We start from the raw sequence: 24,560 nt of genomic DNA, 5'->3' as shown, positions 1-24,560 counted from the left end.
CCACTTGCGCTTTTCAGACTTAATCTCGGGTCACAAAGGAGCGTCTCTCAGTTGTCTCCACTGCTTTCTAATGATATGCAAACACGGCACCAGCCTCCGAGTCGATGGCAGCCTATTATACGGGAGGTGGTTGAGGCTCAAGACGAGGCAGGGGATGGAATGAATAAAGGGGGAATCCCAGGGAGCCAGAGATTCACCTTCGATTTTATGTAGGTGAAATTCGTAATAAATACACACACACACACACACAGGGACAATGAAAATAGATAAAATGATGGGAGAAACAAGACATATGAGAGGAACAGGAGGCACTAGACCACCATTTAAATACAGCAGCTTTGTGCCATGATCAACGCGCTCTGAGGCAAAATAAGATCCGTCTTTATCTGTCTTGGAGTCGTTCAAAACTTTCCCCTGCACATGATGGACTGCTGAGGTTTACCCTGAGTGGACCTGGGTGTCTCCAGCTCCTTATCGGAGGGAGGGGGGGGTGGCTGAAGCAGCGTAGCGGCTGGGGGGGTGGAGTCACCGCAGAGCTGCCCATTCCTAAAGCCTGAATCACACAACTCTCCATTCACATTCCTGCTGCCGCGGAGCGCTTCATTCAGAGGCGCACTGAGCTGGAGTCAGTCGGAAATCCCGGAATCCTGTTTTTATTGCAAATCACATTATAACCATGGATTTACTGTCTCGTGCAACAATCAGACGACACGTGCAGCCGACTGTACAGTTTTGAGTTTTTCTTTTTGCTCTGGATTTATCATGCGCGCTTCGTCCCCAGCAGTGGAGTAAGAGCTGACTGGACAGTCGGAGGCTGCCGGGGCGCAGCCAAGAGCCGAGGCTGGTCGCCACCGAGACATTGAAAATGATATTAACACGTAAGTCCTAATAAAAATATCAATACCACGAGAAAATCAATCAATGAAAATGACTGGTGGCTGGTGATGAGGACGGTGATTTCCTGCGTAAAATCTAGCCAAATCGTGACCATACAATCAAGCGGTTTCCTGTTTGTCCAGGAAAACATAGCTTACTTCTCGAGATAATTTGTACTTTACCATGTGCTTATTCTAAGTTACTGTACATGTTCAAGAGTCTGGAGGTTTGCTTGAATTTTACCTTCGAGTAAAACATTCTTTAAATCGTCTTTATCGCGCAACGCTGCGGGCTGTCAGATAAGAAATCTCCCCCGCTTTACGCAGACCTCCGCGTCTCCAAATGTCCCCAGCCCTGATCCAAACTTACTGAATATCCTGTTTAAATATTGATTGTATATTACACAAGTTACAAACGACCCTATGTATAATGTTTTCCTGATTTTAAGACAATTCTTCGCGTAGAGAAAATCATTTTACGCACAGACTCAGGAAGGTCTTGTAGCGGACCACGATTCCCCTCGAAGGTTTCAATAGGATTAAATGAAACTTCGATCGGTGTGTGGAGACAGGGTCGTGAACCGTAATGTCCTGCCTAAGTCGTATTTAGTGTCTTTTAAGATTAACACGAGGTATAGTACCAGTCTGTGACACTTTTCAGGCCATTTCAGTGCCTCCAGTTTGTTTTAACTGTCTGAGCCTTTTGCTTGACTTCCGACCTTTTGCCAACAGGGAATATTTTAGGGGATGTGTGTTGTGGCTGTATAAAAGTCAAATTTCTGTCCTGCACTGGTAGACTTCAGTTGATTTGTGGCCGTTGGCTCTTTGTCTTAACTGTTTCAACTGTTTAAACCAACACATGGTTCCTTATCAGCTGCCTCAGGTCTGACACAGATATGAGCTGCAGTGGGGTTCAGTTGAGCCATATAACCATTAACAACAGGCTCAAAGACACTCAGATGTCCAGCCACCATGCTGTAAGGTCAATTGTGCTATTGAAGAGATATGTCACTGTGGCCATACTTCTACTAAGTCCCATACAGGGGTTACCTAGCCTTCTCACTATATCTTTCAGTCCAGGATAGATATAGGTAGTTTGTAGAGCTGGGGCAGAGGTGAACAAACAAGAGTGATTCATCGGCTTTTTTTGTGAGGCAGGATGTGAGCTGATGCCTTATCTGAAAGGTTTACATCCAGCTGGCACACCGTTTCTTCATGTCCTGTGAGGAGAAACATATGTTCATTTTCACATGTACCTTCCCTGTGTTGAAGGTACCGAGCTGTGCTGGGATCTGTTGTAGAAAAGATAACAATCAAGAGGGGGGAAGGTCCTGGCAGGTATGCCGTTGTCTGGCCATGGAAAGCTTATCAGGGGCTTTGAATGGGCCTGGTCACCTGATCCTCAGCCAGGGCCTTCTGTGTGAGAATAAATATGACATCAGGGAGCAGAGGGGACTCTGGGGTTAGCTCTGCGATGATCCATCTGGGCCAGCTGTGTGGTTGCATGCATATGTGTCCGTGCATGCGTGCCTGCACCGGCTGGTGGTAGATAACTGGAATGGGTCATGGTTGTAACCTCATTATGTGTGTGTGTGTGTCAAGGGGGCATAGCTTGAGGCCAGCCAGATGGTGATATTCCTGGCAGCGTCTCAGTTAGCCAACAGCCAGGCCTTCTCAGCGAACAGCCAGCTGTCTCAGCCGTGAAATCACAAAATATGATACCCATCAGGAAAAAAAATCTGTTATCGTCTGTCTTTGCATTCCAGTAGAGTACGAGAGGGATTTTACATTGGACACATTAAAAAAAACCTGTTATCTCCAGTTGTTCTCAATGCTTTCATACAGACACAAGCTGTTAAAGACATTGTGATCATTCGTGAAATTGTTTCCCAAAGTATTAGATCATGAACCAATTGGTAAACATGTTCTTCAAGTTGGGCACCTCAAACAGCTCGTCCTGGTCACCTCCAAGGTGAAGGACAAACACTGGCAGCATCCAGACTCCTAGCGTTGCTTGTTGTAGATTACAATTGAGCCGCGGAGTCTGGGCTGGTTTATCACATCACCTGTCTAGACCCACTTTGCAGCTCCTTCAGAATGACCCACTCAGACCTGGAGTTGATAAGAATCCTCTGCCTGCCTTTTGGGCGGTTTTGCAGTCGGCACTCTTGGGACCCAGCGATGATCGGGTAATTCCAGATAAGCCACCTCAATTCACAACAGTTGTTAGTCAAGCATTCTTCTTAATCTGCCTACTTCAAAGACCCAGCTCCAGTGATAACTGTATTCAGACTCTTGACCTCCAGTTTGCCATGTAGGGAGCACAGCCTTTGAGGTGGGTTGCAGCGTCCTTTGTTTGCTATAGCTGCTGACAAACTCCCAGTGGAGCTGAGCATTCAGACTCAGCCAAGCTAGACCCCGCTGCCTCCTGCGATGGAGGGAAACTTTGGCAGGCAATTGTGAGAATTTCCTGCCACAGGAAAGGAGAGAAGAGAAGGGGCGAGCAGTTGAAATAAGCAGAGAGATCAGAGGAGGCGAGGGTGAGGGCAGGAGAAGGGAAAGCAAAGAACCGCCATCATGGATAATTTTAGAAGTCAAAAACTGCCCGCCAGTGGGTGAAGCCTAACCCTGATTGGCGACTCACCAGTTCATCTGGACAAAGGTTCGGAGAGAAGCCACTCGTGATCCATGTGAAATGTTTATTAGCATCAGCTTGGCTCTTATTAGTCATGTTATCTATGTAGTTGCTCTCATCTTTCTTTCCCACTGACAAGCAGTGTGTCTCAATGTGTTGACTTTTCTCATTCATACCAGCCAGAGATAATGCACAACTTTTTCATTCCAACCGTGGATTCCTCTGCACTTACGTCCATGTAAAAGTAATACATTCAGATTAAATTGTGCTGGTGAGGTTCACCCTTATTCCGCCTGACGGACGTGTTTCAGACATCCTGTGTGGCTCCCAAAGCAGGACCAGGAGTTATGGTCTGGTCTGATTCACTTAATGATCTACCCACCTGTTTGTTTGTCTATCTGAATGTCTCCTAGCCAGAAACGCAACTAGTGATGGCCAAGTAGGAAAAAGGTTTGGTTGATTTCCTGACCGAAGGTCACTAATTGCAGTTAAGTAATGGTGATGTCAGCGTATGGTTTTCCTGTCACTGGGGTTGAAATGACAAAAGGCTGACTGAGTGTTTATTTTAGACTACCTACATATATCTGAACTTATTGTAATTATTCTCATGTTGCTTCTATGTGAAATCTAAACATGAAGAGTAATGTGTCCAGAGTGTGTTGTTCCAGAAATGATCCTGCACATAAGGGAATATGTGGTCAAATGCAGTATAATTAGTTTGCTGAAACATTTAGTATTTTCAGTGCTGTAGTTGACCTTGAAGTCATGTTGTAATCTGTTGTACTTCAGAGAACCCGCCACATGTAGACGGTTATCAAGGTGTTCAACTTCCCTTTTCTACTCGAGGGTTACTGTTAGGAAAAGAAAAGTCATATTTAAGTGATACGTGTTTGCTGTAAGTCATCGGTGTGGTGTGGCTTTGAGGACTTTTGGTAAGTACACACAATCACAAGAGCCAATGTTTGTCTTGGCTGCCTCCCCCGCCTATTATCTGGCCAGGAACAAACGAAGGCAGGGCCTTACAGCCGGGTGGTCGGCCGCCACCGCTCGGCTCTCTTCCTGCGAGGGAAGCAGGAAGAGGAAGTGAGGTAGTTCCCTGGCGAGGGCTGAGGAATGAGGGTGGACAGTGGGGAGGAGAAAAAAATTAAACACCCTCATTAATCTCAAGTTATCGAAGGATTGGGCGGAGTGTTGTTGGAGGACATTTTTATGACCGGAATGCCTGGGATATTCTTTTATTGCTTTGTTGAGCCAACTGTGTTTGATTCCAGATGTATATGTGTTGTGTCTCTGTTGTTGGGTTGTTTGTCCCTCTAGCCCCTGTCCACTTCCTCCAGCCAAACAAAAGATAGACATTTTTTCTAGCTTCCCTCTGTGAATTAACAGAGACACAATATGGTGCAGTGACAAATATCATTCAGTCTGATTCACCTTTTGTCATTATTTTATTCCCTCGGCACAGTGTCCACTTTATGTCACTTTAAAGTAGATTTGACCAGTGGGGTGTGTCACTGGATATCTTCCCTCTAAAGGCACTTATTGGATCCCCTTGCCCTTTTTTTTTCGTGATGGTGTTGGGGGTGGAAAGCTAACCATGTGTCTGTATGTCTACTTTGCATTTCAATAGCTTTACTGTCTTCTGAATGGTTTGTCTTTAAACATGAGGTTGGTTGCAAGCACACACAGACTTGCTTGTGCACACACACAAGCAAACACAAGAATCACACAGCGCCTGCTTTCACGAATGTTGTTTTAATAAGCCCTCTGTTTCTACTTTCCTCTGGGTGCCCTCCAGAAATACAAGGCTCAATACACAGACTTGGTGTCGGAGACGTGCCAGTTCTTATCCATGTGTAAAAATAGAACCAACTTTTGTGTTGCAACATACACGTTAATGTGTTATTTTACACTTGGGTTCATGCTGATGTCGCTAGTTCTTTCAGCGGGTCCTTAGCCCCCTGCAGTAGCAGAGGGGAGACCCTTGCTTCGTTGTGTCACACCTTGTTGTTCGTGGGTTTGTCTGCCGTCTAGGCTTGTTGTCAGTATGTAAATGCTCATATACAGTATTGTTGAGCCCACAACCTTTTCTGCAGTTGTCTTTTCTGACCTGTCTGGCAGTACTTTATCTTTTGTCCATATGAAGTCAATTTCACATTGGTAATGTCAGATTTATTTATAACCCATTTATCTCTGTATTACTTCCACATGGACCAAAATACTATAAAGCCTTCAGCTGTTCGGTTAAGTCGAGTTCTGTTTTTCTTTTATGCTTGTGTTCTTGAGCTTCAGCTTAAATACAAAGAAGCAATTCATTGATGTAATTCAGCCTTGAAATGAGTTGGAACTGCAAAACTGGGCCTTTGAATATAAAAGAATCTCCTCTGCTTCACTTTACTGGTGGTTACTATATGCTCCATCACACACTATATATATATATATATATACATACACCAAATATAGCACCTTTTATTAAAAGTGTAAGAGACATAATGTCTGATTGTGTATTGTAGTATTTGAAACTTTTACTGTCTTATCTGAACTTAAGCCTTCACAAACTTGTCAATGGGATCGGCTGGTATTTTGCAGTCAGTCTACATGTCGTCACTTTCATCCATGGTTTACCAGTGTCCTTTCCTGCCTTTGTTCCACTGGTTTTGTTTACAAGTTTTTCTCAAGCTTGTGCAACATTTGTACTTGGTGTCATTCTGTTAAAGAAGACATTGTAAAGTCAGCGCCCCCAGGCCTGGAGACATGTCTCTGTCTGTCTTCTGTCGTCAGACTGCTGGCTCTAGGGGTGATGGAGCAATTGAGGACACTGGGGTGTGGGTGACCATTTGGCATATGTCATCTAAAGGGCTTTCACAGATAATTGGGAGACATCCGCATGGCTCCTCTGACACACAGCGGACACCAACATTCAGGCGAAGTACTTAGCATAACAAGCCCAAATGTCACACCTCGTGTTTAAAGAGGGACATGGAAGAGTTTGTTGTGTTGGAGTGTTGTGAACATGTTCGACTGTGGCAAAAGCACTTGTGGACAAAAAGTCTGAGATGACCTTCCCATGAAACACAACCCTGCATTCAAACACTAACAGAAGGTAATAACATTGGATTAGCATATTGTGTTAATTGGCTTCATGAAGAATATAGGCTGGTTGAACAATAAAACCATAAAATATCCTATGTAATAAATTAACTAAATGTTAAAGGAAAAGACAAATACAGAAAAATATGTTTACAATAAGTCACATAGTAACACATTAATTATTATGGGAACTGTTGTGTCATATGGTAAAAAGCGATCCTTTTCTGCTGGAGAGCTCTGTGTGAACAACGAAAACCTCTGCCGTACCTCGATAAAGAGCTTAAGTGGCACACACTCGGGGCGTGTGAGGGGGTTAACACAATTTGCACGAATGATGGTTTGAGCTCAAGCTTTAGAAGCATGTGAGAGGAGAGTGACCAAGTGTGAGATAGCTAAAAGGGTCAAAGGGTTTGCATTTGATAAGCTGCTTGCGGAGTTTTGGAGAACAACCTCAAATGATGTCTCTTTTAAAAGGTGAGAAGAGGCCTTTGTATCAGAGTACGTCATTAATCTTACTTAGGTTTGGTTAATGTGTGTATAGTTGGGATTTTTTTTCTGTAGGCTTCTATGTGTGTGTAGTAAACATTTACTTTATTCTATGTCTGAAGGGTTGAAGTGTTTCCCACAGCTTTGTAATGCTCCACTTTGTCTCATCCGCAGAGATCGAAGCCAAAGAGGCCTGTACCTGGCTCCGGGCCGCAGGGTTCCCACAGTACGCCCAGCTTTACGAAGGTAAGACCCCCTATTAAGGACCAGAGCTCATTGCTATGGGAAAACCAGTTAGATGGAGAATCATGGCATAATCAGACAGATTTTCCAGCTTACATGCTGTGACTTCAGGTTACTATTTTGCCACACCAACTTTCGCAATTAAAAAAAATTCTTAATTGTGAATCCACACCCCTTTGGTAGTCAACAGCTGATAATGTTTAGCTAAAAAAACCACTGTATCCTTTGTCAGGCACACAAAGTATTTAATTCACACTTGTGCCTGTGCATGCACACACACCACATACATTCCAGAGGAGTAATTGGTGTATTATTTCTCAGCACTGTCGATTTACTCTACTCTGAACTAAAGCCACAGCGAACCTAAGCACACATTAGTATATTCCAAACATTAACGATAATGTAACTTATGTAGTAACTCTATTGTGACCAGAGGTCTTTACTAGCTTGTTAAAACAAACATAAATCAAGTTACTCTTACATCGGCAAATGGTGGAGAAAGAACGCTCTGCCCGAGTTTTAAATACTCACTCATCAAAATACATCAAGCATTCTTTACACTCCATATAGACACTAAGGCATACCATGAGCATACCAGCTGCCCTTACATAACTACAGGACGATGACAGCAGGACTAAACTACCATTGTCAACAGCTCATTGCTTGTTGCCACTTAACTGTGAAAGGTTTCCTATTCGAACAGGAAGTTCATTGTGTCTCTGCACAGGTGATGAGGCTGTTTTTCATACAGCAACACAAAAGTGCAAACCACGATCAATCACTGTGCAGATTTTGCAGCATCTTGCAGCCGTCTCCAATCGAGAAGGAACTTGTGCCATTGCATGACACATTTTTCCTTCCCTCGTATCCGTGGGACAATCTCTATTGTCTCTGCTGTCAACGTTATTGCCCCACTAAAGATAAGCAGACTGATAGGCCTGAATCAGTACAGTAGAGTAAAGTTGCTGGTCTCCCCTGAGCAGCATTTCGTTATCATCAAAGTCCCCCCGAGGATTTAAATGAAGAAGAGTCCTGTTTTGGGTTGGGCCATCACATTCCTGACAATATTGTAGTATCTGTCCATCCATCTCTCCACCAGAATACGGCTCTTAACAGGATAAGCGACACTTCAGTAATAATGCGACCCAGTCAATAAGTGATCCTGTTAATGAGGTGGACTAGAGAGAAAGAAGGAGAAGTAGAAAAGGAAGTGGGACCTCTGAGCGGTGGTGGAGCACCTATTGTCATTCTTCAATCAATCCCCTGTTCTGTCCCTCTGTGCTCCACATCCCCCCTGCCTGCCAGCTCTGAAAGCTGCAGCTGTGTTTGTTTGGTCGGCTAAGATGCTACTTCCTCTTTTAGCTTTTCATCGCGGCTGTATGGAGGGGGGCAATAGGTGGGACGGAAGGTCCTGGTGGGCGTATGAGTGGGTGGGTGGGTGTTTTTTGAGACTATAGGGGTTGTATCTTAAGTTCTATCTGAGCACCCTGGCTGCCGACGCTAGTCTGACTCTCTCTCTCTCTTCTTTTCAGATGCCCTGTTCCCCATTGACATCTCCTCTGTCACGAGAGACCATGACTTCCTCGATCGGGATGCGATTGAGGCTCTCTGCAGGTGAGACACACCAAACCCTTTCACAATGCACTTTCTCTTTCTCATGCACCCCCATTCCTATTCTTCCCCCCTCCTTCCTTTCTTCACTATCTCGTTTTCCTCCAAATGAAGCCATGAGGGCCCGACTTCAAAAGGACACATACTTTTGAGAAGTTGGCGATGAGATAAAAGAATGACACGATAAGAACCCTGGAGCCATGCGCTGTATCTGTTCCTTTTCTGTGACCATACCGTCTCTCTTTATTTTGTTCTTTCTCTGTGGCTGATAGGGTTTACCTCAGTCATTACAGTCTCTTGTATCATCCCTGCAAGCGCAATATCTCAGTTCTACTTTGCGCCGCGAGATCTTACAGTCACGCAATGCTCGACTATAACCACAACTAGGGAGTAAATGGTTTCAGAGCTTTATTTGTGTGGTGTTTTAGGAAAAAGAGTTTAAGGGCAAGAAAAGTAAAGGAACACTGGAGAAGACTGGATTTGCATTGTAGTTGGTGCTTTCACCTTAATAATTAGCATGTGAGGAGGATGTTAATAGCTTCTTAATGGAGTTGGCTCCATCACCAAATTCCAACTCTCAGTAATAAACCACAGCAGGTGTCCCTCCATACATCTGGAAGCTATCATCTCAGTGTCTCCTCTCTTGGCAGCCTCTCACCCCCTCCCCACTTCCCCAACACTCCCATCGGCTCCCATCCCTTCATCTCTCCATTGTTACATGATCTGCTCTAACAGCTCTCCAGAGGGTGGACCCCACCACCACCCTCGCTCCCCTTCTCCAGGTGGCTGGGGGGGATAAGCTTTCTGCCCCCCTCCCAAAGCTTTCGTCGCCACTCCGGCAGATTTAATTCTCCGTGCTCTCGCTCTCCTTTTCCGCGTCCCTCTCATTCTCTTCCCGCTCATGTGAGGATTATCCTTCAGCAGCTCATTAGCCAGCCTGGCTGCACCCAAACTCCCCCTCTGTCTCTCTCCTCCCCTTCTTCTCTTTCTCATCTTGTTTCATCCTTTCTTCGATTCCACATCCTCTTGTCGATGAGAGGTTTGTTTTTCAAGGAAAAACAGGGAGCTTGATTATTTTAACGCCTGTTTTAAATGTAACCGCTTTTGTGTTTGCACAGGAGGCTGAACACCCTCAACAAGTGTGCTCTGATGAGACTGGAGATATCGCCACAACGAAAACGAGTAAGTGCACATGCATACACATGACCTCCACTCCTTCCTGAAAAGCCCCTTTTTGCACGTCTCCTTAACCACAATTGCATTTCCTCACCTCAACTGTCAGTTCACTCCTGGCCACAGGGCAAACCTGTGTTTTCTCTCATCTAGTTTAATGAGAAGGCACCTGTTGGGTTTATTTCTATATCAAGTGGGCTGTGCGGAGCCTAGGGGGAAGGAGGATAGCTTTAATGTCTAAATGAAGGGGTTGCATTCACTAGGACCTCCCCCTACTCGAGGCATGCTCCCCTTCTTTCTCAAATACTTCCTCATACTTGTGGCTCACCATAAAGGGAATTAGTGAGCTGCGTTTGTAGCGCTTTTGCAGAATGAACCACCTTATGTCTTTGATCAGGTTCGTCATGGTTTGTGAGTGTGTGCAGTTGACTCCCTCAAAAATTACACTCTTAGATTTCTCTCATAAGGAAACCAGCTGTTTATCATCTTGAAAAACAGATAATTCTTGGAATATTCCAGTTTTACACGTTTCAAGCAAACTGGAACATACACCCCTGTGTCAGCGACCAATTTGGGTTTTTCGGTGGCCAACATTTAGAGAGCAGAGGCCACAAAGGCCAATGTATAATGCAGATATTATGTTGTACTTATTTTTACATCTTTTACATACATAAATTTACCCTAAATTGCAGAACCTAATTCAACATTTGCTTAACGCTGATGTATTAGTCATCTGAATGCAAAACAAAATAGTAGAAAAAACTGTGAATAGTTTCTTTCGGTTAAATAGATCTGCACTCAAAAAGATTTCACTTAAATGTACATATTTTTCGCTCATCTGCCCCATGAGTGCAGGCAAAAGCTGACATCGATTATCTCATAATGCCAGATATTGACCCATTAATCGATCAACTGAATAATCTGTCTATCATTAATACACTGTCACTTTGTGCAAAAAAATGCTCCTTTTCTCACAAATAACCTTAATTGTCTGAAGCGCTACAGAGTCACATCCTTGTTCCGTGTGTGGTGGTATTCATTAGGATGACCCTCTCTGTGTCACCTTTCATTTCAGGAGTCAACAGAGAAGAGTAGAGCAGTCAAAGAGATTTTTTGCCACGATCACCCCTCCCCTTCACCCTTAGACAGCTTAGGAATGCATTGATCTCCTCGTGTCTTAACATTCCCTCTCTCTCAGATCTCAATTTCCCTGTCTGTCATTCTTTCGGTTCTATCTGTCTTATTGTGATTATAAATAGTTGTCATTCTGCAGACTCCTTGTGACGTTCAAACCGTTGCAGTGATTGCTAAATGGTGGTTTGATGGTTTGAGGATAAGATAAGTTGATAAATGTCAGTCGTCTCAATGAACAACAAAAAAGCACAGTATCGTTATCTCACATTCCAACTGGCATAACTGGAGTAAAGAGCCACACTGGTGTCCAAAATGTCACCAAAATACAATTGGCCTCTTTAAATCTTTGCCTTCAACAAAAGCCCTGTGTGTAGCAGGGTTAGATCACACTGTTTGCTTCTTTGTGAAATTACATCATTTTCCACCACAAAACATATAAATAATGATGCATTTGAGCAGTGGAAATGGAACTTTGGCACACAAAGAGTGGAACATGGATTTTGTGGATTTGAACATTTTTTCAATCGGAATTCTTCGCTCAAAGTGCTAATTTCCTGTCCTCTGATGGTTGCTCAACAGCCTCTCTCAATTCAGTTTGTATTTTGAAAGATAGAAGAAAGTTTTGTTAGTAGTAGGCAGAGATTTAGAAAGGTGGAGAGAAGGGGGTGGTCAAAATGTGGCCTGTGGTCGGGTTTTATGGGCTGTAGTTCTCCAGTGTGGTCAGTAACTGTGAAGAAGCCTCTTCAGGAGTCTAACAGCCCAGTGTGTGTGTTCCTGTACTTATATCTTCGTGAGGACCGTTTTAAGACCCTACAGAGTGAGGACATTTTTGGAATGTGAGGACGTTTTGACCGGTCCTCACATTTGGGCTGTTTGAGGGTTAAGACTGGGTTTTAGTATAAGGGTTAGAATTAGGTTTAGGTTAGGGTTAGGCATTTAGTTTGGATGGTTAAGGTTAGGGTAAGGGGCTAGTGAATTCATTATGTCAATGAGTGTCCTCACTAAGATAGAAGTACAAACATGTGTGTTTGTGTGTGTGTCTGTCTGAGACAGAGGTTGGATATCACTATCATGGATTAACTGTAGCTCTCTATCAGTGACAATGCCTCACACTCAATGTGTGGATATATACATACATACATACAGAGATAGGGTTTAAAGACTGTGGGCAGGGTGGTGGTGGTGGGGGGGGGGGGGGGGGGGGGTGACCCCAGTCTGGCCGGCTGCATCGAGAGCTATGGGGGTCATAATGGAATTTCCTGAACACCCTCCAGGGCCTGAGACAGATTAACCAAACTGGGGGAGGTGTGTACATTTTGGGAAGGTGCATGTGGGCTATATGTGACGCGGTAGTGGCTACTTTGCTCTTTTGTTTTTTTGTATGTGTTGTCTCTGTTGTCAGGAAGTGACTGAGACGTGTTTACGAACTGGCCACGATCAAGTCGTATACTTAACCCCAGTTTAAAATCATGTCATGCAAAACAAAAGTCCTTATTCAAGTTTTCTTGTGCAACGGTTCCTTGGTTGTGAAGGCATTTGACAACCATTTCCGTATCAACATATTCAGTTATTTTACAATTAAAACTATTCCATAACTCCAGAAAGTTTCCTGGATCAAGGTGAGGAATGTGGGAAAATAAATGGAAAATATAGCAGTGCATAATATTCTCCTTTCTTTTTTCCTCTTCTTCTTGCTATTTCTTTTTCTCCGTCCTCTTTATCCCCTCCTTTTCCCTTTTCCAGAGTGAGGACTCTGATGAGGACGAACCGTGTGCCATCAGTGGTCGCTGGACCTTCCAGAGGGACAGCAAGCGCTGGTCCCGCATGGAGGAGCTGGAGGTTTTTTCCTCACTGTCCACAGATGCCACACAGGCACCATCATTCCCTATGGACCAAGTATCCCAGAAGGGCAAGCTCACCCTACGTGAAGCCAACAGTTCGGAGAGTGTGCTGACCGACCTCAGTGAGCAGCCTGAAGTGGGCTCCATCCACAGTAGCGGGAGTGGAGGAAGAGGAGAAGAGAAAGGCCAGGGCCCCACCTCGGTGAATGAGGCTGTACCTGCTGGTGCCACTCGTGCCAGCTCTGTAGCCAGCATGTGCTCTTCATCAGGAACAGGCGGGTCAGGATGCGCCAATGAAGACTCTTTGTCTGATGGGTTGCCCCCATCACCCCTGGAGACACTGGGAAATTTCACATTTGATATGAAAACGGGGATGGGAGGACTCGGAGGGAGTCTCGACAGAGGAGGAGGAAGTGACAAAAGCACACGCTCACGAGCTAAGAGCTTCCTAAAGAGGATGGAGAGTCTACGCCTGCGCAGCGGCACCTCATCCAAGAGGAAGAAGAAGGCGAGCACCGGTGTAGGGAAGATTGAGATCAGTGGCCCTGTCATCAAAGAGGGTCTAGATGATGACAAGTTGAGGAGGCTCAACTGTGTGGACATCTCCAGTATCAACCTCAACCAGAACCTCAATCACCGCAGTCCCACTCAGACGATGACACTTAACCGGAATCGCTCTGTCTCCTACTCCACTCAGACCAGCAACGGCAGCACTGGGAGTACAGGGAGCAGCCAATCAGAAGCCAGCAGTGGCAGTGCAGTGAGCACGCCAAGCCCTGTGACTCGCGCTCGCAGCCACAGCACAGCAGCTGGCTCCAGTAAGAGAGGAGGGATGTATTTGGAGGGGTTTGATCCATTCAGCATTCACCAACCAGCTTCAGATCGCCAGCCGACACCCCCATCCAAATCTACCACACCCATCCCATGCCAAGCTAGCAATGGGATGACGGTTGACGAGCAGAACCGCAGGAACAACTGCAGTGTTCGTGAAAATATCAGACAAGTGGAGGAAGAGGAGGAGGAGGAGGAGGAGGAGGAAGAGGGCATGGTCTTCTTCTACTTACCAGAAGGTCACAAGCCTGGGACTTTCCCCAAAGCCCTGCAAGACGGGAGTTCACGCAATAACAATGGGAATGATAATGGAAACTCTGTGGTTCTCAGGGGACGACAAAGTAGGCGCCAGCATCGTGGCTCTTTGGGCTCTGTCGACAGCCGGCTCAGTTTTTACGACAACGTTCCCTACACTGAGAGAGAGGAGGAGGGAGAGGAGGAAGAAGGGGATGAACAGAAACTGGTGGAGGCGCTACAACATGCCAGCGGCCTGCAGCGCTTTAACGCCTGGTCAGAGGCTGGGGCCGGGGAAGAGGAGGAAGAGGAGGAAGATGAAGAGGAGGAAGGAGACTCGGACTCAGCACTAGACTCTGCCTCCCCATGCCCGTCTTCTCCTTTGCAAAACCGACTGGAAGAGACGGAGAACGGAAGCGACCAAGACAGCACAGGAAACCCGCTGGGCGATGGAGAGGAGGGGATGAGAGAAAGAAGAGATTCTGGTGTTGGAGCATCTCTAACTCGAAGCAGCAGGTCAGTGAAGATTTTTTAGTAATCAAGGCAGTTTGCTCAAAATAACATTTTATCACATAAATCTGATAGTATCCACCAATGCACGTTGTTCTGGTTTATTTTATTACTCTGCAACTTTTGCCTGGGGCATTCCACAGTTTTAAACATGGTGCTCATAGCATTGCAAAATAATATTCAATTTGTGTCATAGGAACTATTTCTTTTGTAGAAAGTAGATCCAATCAAAACTTTTGTACCTAGCTCTGTTATCTAGATTAACTGATTCTTTAGGAGAGAGTCACCCAGACAGCTGCTCTCCGTCTGTCTGTTAAAGTTCCTGCCAAACTTCACCTTCGTGCACTAAAAGCTCTACAAAACAATAGAAATACCAACAAGAGGCGTTTTCCATAGAAAGTGACAGCAAAGGATAAACAGGGGGACACGCTGAGATGTCTTTCCTTACGTAATGTTGCTGAAATACTCTGGAATGACGCTTAGTCTCCACGGGAACTGTTTCTGTTCCTTCAGGAATCCACAGACCAAATTACATTCACGGGGGGTGTGTGGGTTTTTAGTCTTTTAGACAATCTCTTGATTGATGTGTACATAAATCCCTCTAATCCCTAAACTGATCTCTTGGCACATACAACTACAAATACTTTGTCTGGCCATGTGTTATTCTCTGAATTTATGTGTACAGTTAAGCTGATGATGCAGATCCCAGGAGTTACACTGCTCTTCTTCAATCAACATTCCTCTTCTTCAAGTCTCAATTTGTGCGATCTCCTTCTCTCTCTTCGATCTCCAGGCCTCAGAAACTCCGCTGGCCAAGCTTCCAGAACTCCCATCGGCCCAGTCTGGCCTCCGCCCAGCTCCAGATTAGCTGCCAGTCTGTGTTACAGATGAACCTGCTCCAGAAGCTCTCCCTGCTGCAGCTCACCGCTCTGCTGGAGAAACATACCCCGACAAACAAACACGGCTTCAGCTGGTGAGTGGACCGGAGGAAAATGGAAGGCTTATATAAGGGAAATAAACACTATGTTCTGAGATTTCTTTGCACATACACTGATTTTCAAGATTGTTTTTAATGTAAAATACATTTTGCGCTTCGCCAATTGTTCCTCATAAGTGATGCCCTTGATGCCCTTGAATTTATCCATTCAGTAAGCCAATTACTACCCCTCCATGCCACCGCTCTCCCAATCCCTTCCATCTGCAGGTTGTTGTATAGTGTGGTGAAGGCTGTCCACAGAGGTTGGGTTTCACATTCTTTTCCCAGCCCAGTAATTGCTGGGAAGGGGCGTACATTGTCTTTTTCTCAACGGGGCAATAATGGCCGTTCACACGCATTGCGTTACAAGAGCTGGAGGCTGGAAAGATCTGCTCTCAGCAATTATCACCTCACCAATATCGTCTCTCTACCACTTATTTAGTATTTGTCTCACCTCATATTTATATGATGCTCGTCATTATGTAATGACCAACAATATCCTATTTGTTTCTGTATCTGTTTTAGAGATTTTGTATTTACTCCAGACATTTCTACTTTCGCTTTTTATCTGGATTCCTGCATTTTTTACTCAAATACTGGCTAAAATTCCCTTATATAGGTCATTTAATAGAGAAGCCCAGAACAAAAAGCAGAGCAAATATCCTTGCAACCATATAACAGGACATTCTTCATTTAAAATGTCAGTGTTAAACAGTTTGTGAAAAAACAGTGACCCCGAATCTGAATTTGTACAGCGTTTTAAAATGTCAGACGAGAAAAAGTCAAAAATCTGATCATTTCTACCTAAGGTCGTCTCAAGACAGGAATAGAATTTGTTCTAACTTATAACAGGCTGTGGTTGATTGAAATACAGAGGCCACTTGTTGGCCGCTGGAGGCCCACACATAATCAGAATTCCGGGATCATAATACGCTCCTTTTCCATTTTTCCCAAACTGTGGTTCTGAGAAGCTGTGTGAGTCTTGTGAACGGCTCTCACAAAGACGAGCTTGTCCGGCGTCGCACATAGCGTCTCTCTGCTAAACACACTCGCACCCATGCACATAGAACCACAGCCATAAATCTGTGGGTGCATTCCTGTGAAACAGTCCGAGTTGCATGTTTCAACTCTGGGTTTGTGGTAATAGACTTGCTGTTTACTCGCACCCGACGTGCGCATCCCCACACACACACACACACACACAGGGTGACAAATAGTGAGGCAGACACTTGGTGCGGATGTGTAAAGCGGTGGGATCCGCCCCTTTCGACAGCCAAACATGCATCCCACCCCTCCTCTACTCTCCTCTCCCCCTGTTTATCCACCCCCTCTCATAAACCTGGAGACAGGCTTCTGCAGCCGCCTGGTTTCATAAAACACACACACACAGTCAGACTAGATGTACTGTAATTTGTGCCACAGACGTTTTGACATCTGAACTAACAACTACTGTATTTGAAACATGTCTGAGGTTGTGAGTCAAAAGTTTAAATGAGTGTTTACTGACTCAAATCAAATTCTCCCTTATTGTACCATTCAAAGCCTGCATCACTTCTTTGTCTTATTGATCCACATCAATAATCAGTATTCAATCAATTCAATTTACACATCAAGACCCATGTCAATATCCTGTATTGCATATATTAATGAGATACTTGTGTATGTGTGTGTTTGTTGTAGGGCTGTGCCAAAGTTTATGAAGCGGATCAAGGTGCGCGACTACAAAGACAGGAATGTGTTTGGTGTGCCACTGCAAGTCATCGTCCAGCGGACAGGCCAGCCCCTCCCTCAGGGGATCCAGCAGGCCATGCGCTATTTGCGCAGCCAGTGCCTGGATCAGGTAAGACTCAAATCAGATGCACGCATTTGGACTCATGTACACATAAACCTCTGCTTATACTTTAATTGCATGTGTACATAATGTCAAAATGCCTGCCAGCCTGTAATTTAGCTGAAAGCACCGTTTTCAATTTCCACAGTTCAACAGAAAGAATCTTTTCTTCAAGGTGCCCCTGTTACATAACATCTGTATTTTAGGATATCTGCAATCAGCCAAATATTCATCAACGATTGGACTTTTTTTTTTTTACATAAGATGGTGCAGTTAGTCAGTGTGTGTATACGGTTTCGGGCTTTTCCCCCTTTTCTCTCCTCGCTGTCACACATAAGCTGAAGTATGGAGGCCTGTGGAGAGTCAAAGTGTGCAGCTGTTAGGTCACCTGTGTCTGTCTGTTTAATCCACAGACGGTGCGAAAGATTTATCTCACGGCGTGTGTGTATATTTGCAAGGGAGCGAAAAGGGGGAACGAGCAGAAAATATCTATTAATGGAGGGCAAAACAGTAGAGAGAGCGATGGTGTTCATTTCGAGGCAGGACAAGGCGCCTCTGTTTGGAAGTGGTGAAAGCTCATGGAAAATATTCAGGCGGAACAAGCAAGTGACCTTTTTCTCTTTCCCTCCCTAACAGTGCCCTTTCATAGAGCCTTAAAAGGCCACTGATGAGGTCCCACTCAACGTTCAGCACAATAATGCTCACTGGGTGTCATGGGAGCTTCTCATAAAAACAGTCAACACGATCTGTTGTGATGTAACCATATTGACTGTAAGCACAGGATTTGGGGATAAGACCAGACTGTTATTTTTCGGCGATAACAACCTGCAGCTTTAGAAGACGGGCACATGAATCTAATTTTATATCCCCTAGTGATGAGATCAAAGATTCTTGGTACAACAGAGACTGATAAGGAAATTCAAATTCATAGCCCACTTATCAAGCGTCTTTTTATGTATTTGTGATGTAACTCGTCTTTGTCCTTGTCTCTCTTTGTCCAGGTGGGTCTTTTCAGGAAATCGGGGGTCAAATCTCGAATCCAAGCTCTGCGCCAAATGAACGAGGCGAGTGGAGCCGACGGGGGAGGAGTCAGCTACGAGGGCCAGTCGGCTTACGATGTTGCAGACATGCTGAAACAGTACTTCAGAGATTTGCCAGAGCCCCTGCTCACGAGCAAACTGTCGGAGACCTTCCTCCAGATCTATCAGTGTAAGAATCCAGACACTGAAAAGTACAAACAGCCACATCTGTAAGAGGACTGTGCTCAGGGATAGATCTGGGTGTATTGTTTTCGAGCTGCAGATGCTTCACTGTCATGGAGCAAGAATTTGTGAAACAGTAAAAAGAAAACAAACAAGATGAGTGCAGGAAATACCTGTGGTATGATGGGATGTATAAACCCTGTTATTGGCTCATCACTCTGTGACTCACTGCCTGCATGGGCACACTCACGGGTTCTGGTATATGATGATTGTAATATAGCTGCACCCGTAACTGTTTATATAAGGTAAAACAAAAACCAGGCCTGTGCATGAAGTATGAAGCATGCATTTCACATGCACACACACACACACACACACACACACACACACACACACACACACACACACACACACACACACACACACACACACACACACGTAGGCTTATATAACGCTCTTAGTTTGACAAAGATCCTATAATAACTCATTCCTGGCAGGTGAGGGGAGACCATACTCAAACTCATTCCTGATTTAACCAGCGGACCCTAAAGCTGATGATATGATGTAGCATGACAGCTGTAATTACTCTTTTTTCCATATTAAATATTCTAACATCCTTCATTTCTCCTCTGCAGACATGCCCAAAGAGCTCCGTCTGCAAGCAGCTCGCGCCGCCGTGCTGTTGCTGCCTGACGAGAACCGCGAGGCGCTCCGGACTCTGCTATGTCTGCTGAGCGACGTGACAGCCAGCGTGTCCGAGAACCAGATGACTCCCACCAACCTGGCTGTTTGTCTGGCGCCGTCCCTCTTCCACCTCAACACCCTGCGCCGCAAGGAGAGCTCCTCGCCAAGGTGAGTGTCAGACTGTGCGCCGCTGTAACCAGCTCGATTTCATATTATTACCTCCGCCAAGGAGGTTACGTTTTCACCCCTGTCCATTTGTTTCAAAGCAAGATCACACAAATCAACTTAACAGATTTCCACAAAACGTAGTGTAGGGAGAGGGTCAGGGAAGAACTCATTACATTTTGTTGGCAGATCCAGGATTTATTTTCACTTTCTTTAATATTGCGAGATGAGGGCGTGTTCTGACATTTTCACTTATTGCCCGGGGGAATAATTCAGGCACTGAAAGGAATCTGAACTGAAATCAGAAATCTATGAGTGTGTGAAATTTGGTGCAGCTTTTATTTAATTGAATTTATGGGGACTGTTGGGCCTTGGTGGGAGTATGCCCTCTACTGAGTGCCATTCGAGTTACTTTGTTTTCGATACCTTCACTGACACAGTTACCGTGTTAGCAGCTTACATAACATGTGATATACTGTACATTCTGAAAACAGGAAAGAGCCGCTCCAAAGAAACAAAAGAGCAGGATACTGTAAATATAAGACAGAGAAGAAAAGGAAGAGAACAAAGTGCATGAAGAGAGGAAGGGGGAGAGACAGAAGAAAAATAGAGAGGTTACATAAACATCTTTAGCTAATTAAGAAATGTGTATTGTTCCACCTTTGGCGCAGCAGGAGCAGGGTTCATCAGGTGCACAGTGCAAGACACCTTTTCTTTCATCCTCAACCCCAATTGGCTTTTTCTTCCACCCACTGTCTCTATGATGGATTCGCCTGCTAATCTTCTTTCCCTCCTCTCTGGGCGAAGGGTGATGAACCGGAAGCAAATGCTGGGAAAGCCGGACCAGAGAGACCTAAACGAGAACCTGGCCGCCACGCACGGTCTGGCACACATGATCCAGGAGTGCAGGAAACTCTTCCGGGTTAGTGGATAAAAAGCAAAGGAATGGAATGTGTATTCTGACGCAGCAAAGTCCTCACATTGAAGGTTAAAGTGAGCTTGAAATGTAAACGCAAATGAGATCAGTGGGTTTGTTGATACAGATTTCAGCAGAATAAGTTGTTATTGCTGAAAGATTAATCGTCACCTCGGTGGACAGAACAGGACTTAACTTCATGTTGTGCGGAAACATAGAAATACAGCACAGTGCCTCAGAAGTCACAAACCCATGAATCCATCTCCTCCAGTGGTTAAATGTGTCCTCAAGGAGAGCACTTGATGGGATAAACAGGAAATAATCAGCAAACTACACTATAACTAATTCAATCAATGCCATTCAACCTGAGGGGCTCTCTGCTCAGTTCCGTTTTCTCTGACATGCAATAGTAATTTCTGAAAGGCTGCACACTGTGTGATTACTGTTCAAAACGTTATTAGATTGTGTGAGAGCTTCCTGGCTTCCTGTTATTCCTTATTGTCAAGTCAGACCAAAAGGAAACTCAGTTATTCCCTCTGATTAGATTTTTATTTGCTTGTGGAGCTTTATAAATGGAAGCTGACCGATGAAATGTAATCAACTTCAATGTGAACCAACTATTTCTTATGTAATGACAATCATTTTCTCAGACAGTGATACTGTCAGGATTCAATTGAACCCCAAAGTTTCCAGCTGCAAATAAGACGAAGAGATTGAAAATGAGTTTGGCAAACGAGGAGAGGAAAATCGGTTGTTTGTTTCCTTTTCAAATAGTTTTCCTCCAAGTTTTCATTATTAGGAAAGAAAATGTAATCATCGCCCACAGACATGTTTTAAAACAGGAATCCTTTGCTTTAGGCATCAATCTGTGTAACTGATGTATTAATCTGATGCAGTTTTCCTCAAAAGAACTTGTAACTTGTTGACCACCTGAGACGGCGTCGATGGTCGACCTATCACATTAGATAAAAAATGTTTTAATCCTAGCCTATTGGCTGTAAATAAAAGTGGGAGTGTCCGGGGCGCAGAGAGCTGCTTCAGGTCCTGTGGTTGCCAAAAACTTTCAGGACCCCCATTCACATCAATTTGGCTGGCGCCCCGCACCCGGAAATATTGTGTAGACAGAAATTAACCAAGTACAATTTCAAAACAACTTATATTGAATGCTCACCGGTGCTTACGGTCTCATAAACGAGACAATAGAACTAAATCAAACTGTCCATCATGTACTTAATCTGCTAATGGCCTCCCTCCGCATAATGGCAAAGTAATGATGACAAATTTTTCTGATCGTTATCTTCCTCCCTCTCCTTTTTCCCACAGATCCCAGACGAGATGAATCGCTGCAGGAACTCCTACGTGGAGCAGGCGCTGCTGCCTCGACGCCTGGAGGATCTTGCCAGCGAAGAGGCTGGGCAGGGCAGCTGCAGGGGGTACCTGCGAGACGGCCTGGACGCCCTCCTCAAAGAGGCCAAGGACAAGTTCAGAGGTTACGACAGCTGCTCCACGCCTGAACACGCCGAGCTGGCCTACAGAAAGGTACGCGAAGCTTTTAGTCTTCAGGGGAAAATCCGATCATCAATCTGTCATTAGTGTGTAAACAAGCTGTCGTGAAGCACACACTCTCTTTTCGGCTGTTTCCTGTCCTCTCCTTCGCTCTCCTTCGTGTTCGCCTCTCCCTCTCTCTCTCGCTCCTGTTTCTCTAAATATCTAGTGGAAAACCAGCAGTTAGGGTTTCCTGTTCAGAAACACGTCCGTGTGAAACTGGCCTGGCCCTTGGCCTCTCATTCCCATCCCGGTACTGGACTCCATCCCAGAATGACATCAGCCTGACATAGACTTACACAGAGACACACACACACACATCCATACGCAACCTCACTATTATCCCAGGCCTACATTTCCTGTGTCTGGTCTGGGAGGTTATCTGCCCTCCAGTTTGAGAGTCACAAGGCAAAGAGAGTGAATGTGTACTTTATCATCTGACAGAAGAATGAAGCAGCTGACTTGGCCAAAGGGCATAGAGAGGTTTTGAAACACAGTCTGACTGTTCTGCATTCAAATTATAGCATGATTCTGATATCTAATTTCTGTGAATATGACTGATGAGATTAGATGCCCAACAGGAAGTTTCCCAACGCTTGCACAAGACAGTTTAGCACATGAACTGAAACGGAAAATGGCAATAGGTTAAAAGCATTGTACTCAAATAAGTATGTTGTTATAATTCAAAATCAACACATTCATCCTATTGAATCAAATGACTTTTGGTTTGGTTTTACTACACTTCCATTCTGTTTCGTTCTCCCTGTAAACTAATCACAGTCTATTAACCGAGCCTCATCTCTTCTTCCAGGTGCATGATGGGTTTCCATTGCGGCTGTGGAAGGTGACCGTGGAGGTGCCCGCAAGTCCGGAGGAGGTGCTCACGCGGGTGCTGCGGGAACAGGGCCACTGGGACGAGGATCTGCTCGAGAGTCGAGTGGTGGAGACCCTGGACGAGAAGACAGAGGTCTACCAGTACGTCAAGAACACCATGGCTCCACATCCCACCAGAGACCACGTGGTGCTCAGGTATGTTCCTCCTCCTCCTCTCCGCCTGTACCCAATACTCGCCTTGTCCGTATCTCTGCTCTGATTCATGTCTTGTTTTTAAATGAACCGTTCTCTGCTCTTTCTACCAGAACGTGGGTAACAGACCTACCAAAGGGAGCGTGTGCACTTGTGTGTACATCTGTGGACCATGAGGGGGCGCCTGTTGTTGGCATCCGGGCCAATGTCCTCACCTCACGGTACTTCATCGAGCCCAGCGGAACCAACAAATCCAGACTCACGCATATTTCCAGAATCGACTGCAGGTTAGTGGAAGATTAACAGTAGTAAAACAAAATTTGGGAATTTATTAAGCCCTATTTTTATGGTTATGTTGATGACACATTGATCTAACTTTCCCCTTTTTCTTTTCTCTTCAGGGGTCGTTTTCCAGAGTGGTACAATAAACTGTATGGACACTTGTGTGCTGCTGAAGTGGTGCGGATACGTGACTCTTTGACGGCGCCCATGGACAAATGAGAGAGCAGTGTGCAGTTTGGGCAACTACTGCCTCAACAGCCTTTTTTTAACCTTGGCCTGTTGGACCATAATTTGGATCCTACTGGGACTCGGTGTGACTCATTCCACCCGTTCTAGCAGAGAGGGAGACGGGGTCCGAACCTCTTTATACTCACATGTAAAGGACAAACCCTGGATCCTTGAGTGAAGGATGTTTTTTTGTTTTTTTGCTCTGATCATGTCACAGCAGACGATGCTAAAGTTTTGAACTGTTTGATTGGCGCTGTCAGCCTAGAGCTCAGCTGCCAAGAGGACTCATGTCACACAAACATTTATCCGGGCCAAAGGATTTGATGCCGCTGATGAAAGGAATGCGAGGTTCAAACTTTTATCCAAAGGGTGCTATTGCTTCTGAGAAGCCAGGGGGGATTCAGTGTGAGTGTGTGTGTGTGTGTGTGCGTGCAAATTAACGTGATTTAAAAAAAAATACATATTCTTTGCACTGGTTTCCAGTCGCAGCATAATGTGTACATACAGTATTGTGTCCACAGTCGGTGTCTGTCTTGTGTTACCTCTTTCGCGTTCCCTGTCACAGTAAAGCACAGTGGGAATAGCAGACAATATTATGTTCAGTTGACTGATGAATCTATGGGTGAAGAAAGATGCGAATGTGCTGGTAATATGCAGACTGAGTGGAGACAATAGGCAGGATATGGTGAGGTAACAGGTGGCCGATAGCACAGAGTGGCTTTGTGTCGCAGCAGGGACAGATGAGGGCGGTGGCTGGCTCACCAAAAGGAAAGAAGTGATCGAAGAAAAAAGGTTCATTTATTAATATGGAAACAGTCGTTCCCTCAATAAGATATTTAACTCAGTTAGTCTGATTGTGTTGTTAATTTGATGTGAAAGCCGCATGGCGCAAAAAGAAGAGCACAAACCTCTGCCAGGGCCAAACAGTCCACTTTAATTCAATCAAGCACAAAATTACACACACGTATATAGATCAGTCCCTTAATTTTCATCAATATCCATAAATGATGGTTTATCAGTGAATATGACTTGCAACGTTCCTGGA

At 45.0% G+C, this 24,560-nt stretch overlaps 1 protein-coding gene across 4 annotated transcripts in view; it reads left to right on the top strand.

Annotated features, from left to right (window-relative positions):
• dlc1 (DLC1 Rho GTPase activating protein) overlaps positions 1-24,560 on the top strand; it is an 85,863-nt gene extending 61,303 nt beyond the window's left edge. For 3 of the 4 annotated variants that reach the window (XM_034584077.1, XM_034584068.1, XM_034584085.1), the window contains 13 exons: positions 7,258-7,329; positions 8,859-8,940; positions 10,056-10,119; positions 12,988-14,666; positions 15,454-15,633; positions 17,317-17,476; positions 18,469-18,676; positions 19,305-19,521; positions 20,326-20,440; positions 21,758-21,973; positions 22,791-23,008; positions 23,119-23,292; positions 23,407-24,560. In XM_034584077.1, the coding sequence (XP_034439968.1) occupies positions 7,258-7,329; positions 8,859-8,940; positions 10,056-10,119; positions 12,988-14,666; positions 15,454-15,633; positions 17,317-17,476; positions 18,469-18,676; positions 19,305-19,521; positions 20,326-20,440; positions 21,758-21,973; positions 22,791-23,008; positions 23,119-23,292; positions 23,407-23,506 (3,485 nt within the window). In that variant the 3' untranslated portion in view covers positions 23,507-24,560. Of the gene's footprint in view, positions 1-569; positions 879-7,257; positions 7,330-8,858; positions 8,941-10,055; positions 10,120-12,987; positions 14,667-15,453; positions 15,634-17,316; positions 17,477-18,468; positions 18,677-19,304; positions 19,522-20,325; positions 20,441-21,757; positions 21,974-22,790; positions 23,009-23,118; positions 23,293-23,406 lie in introns of those variants that run through there. The other variant, XM_034584091.1, reaches the window with a different exon arrangement.

The sequence above is a fragment of the Hippoglossus hippoglossus genome, chromosome 1 (assembly GCF_009819705.1).
Source record: "Hippoglossus hippoglossus isolate fHipHip1 chromosome 1, fHipHip1.pri, whole genome shotgun sequence".
In the NCBI taxonomy this organism is placed as follows: domain Eukaryota; kingdom Metazoa; phylum Chordata; class Actinopteri; order Pleuronectiformes; family Pleuronectidae; genus Hippoglossus; species Hippoglossus hippoglossus.
The sequence above is the reverse complement of the archived record's forward strand: the minus strand, read 5'-3'. Positions and strand labels throughout refer to the sequence as shown.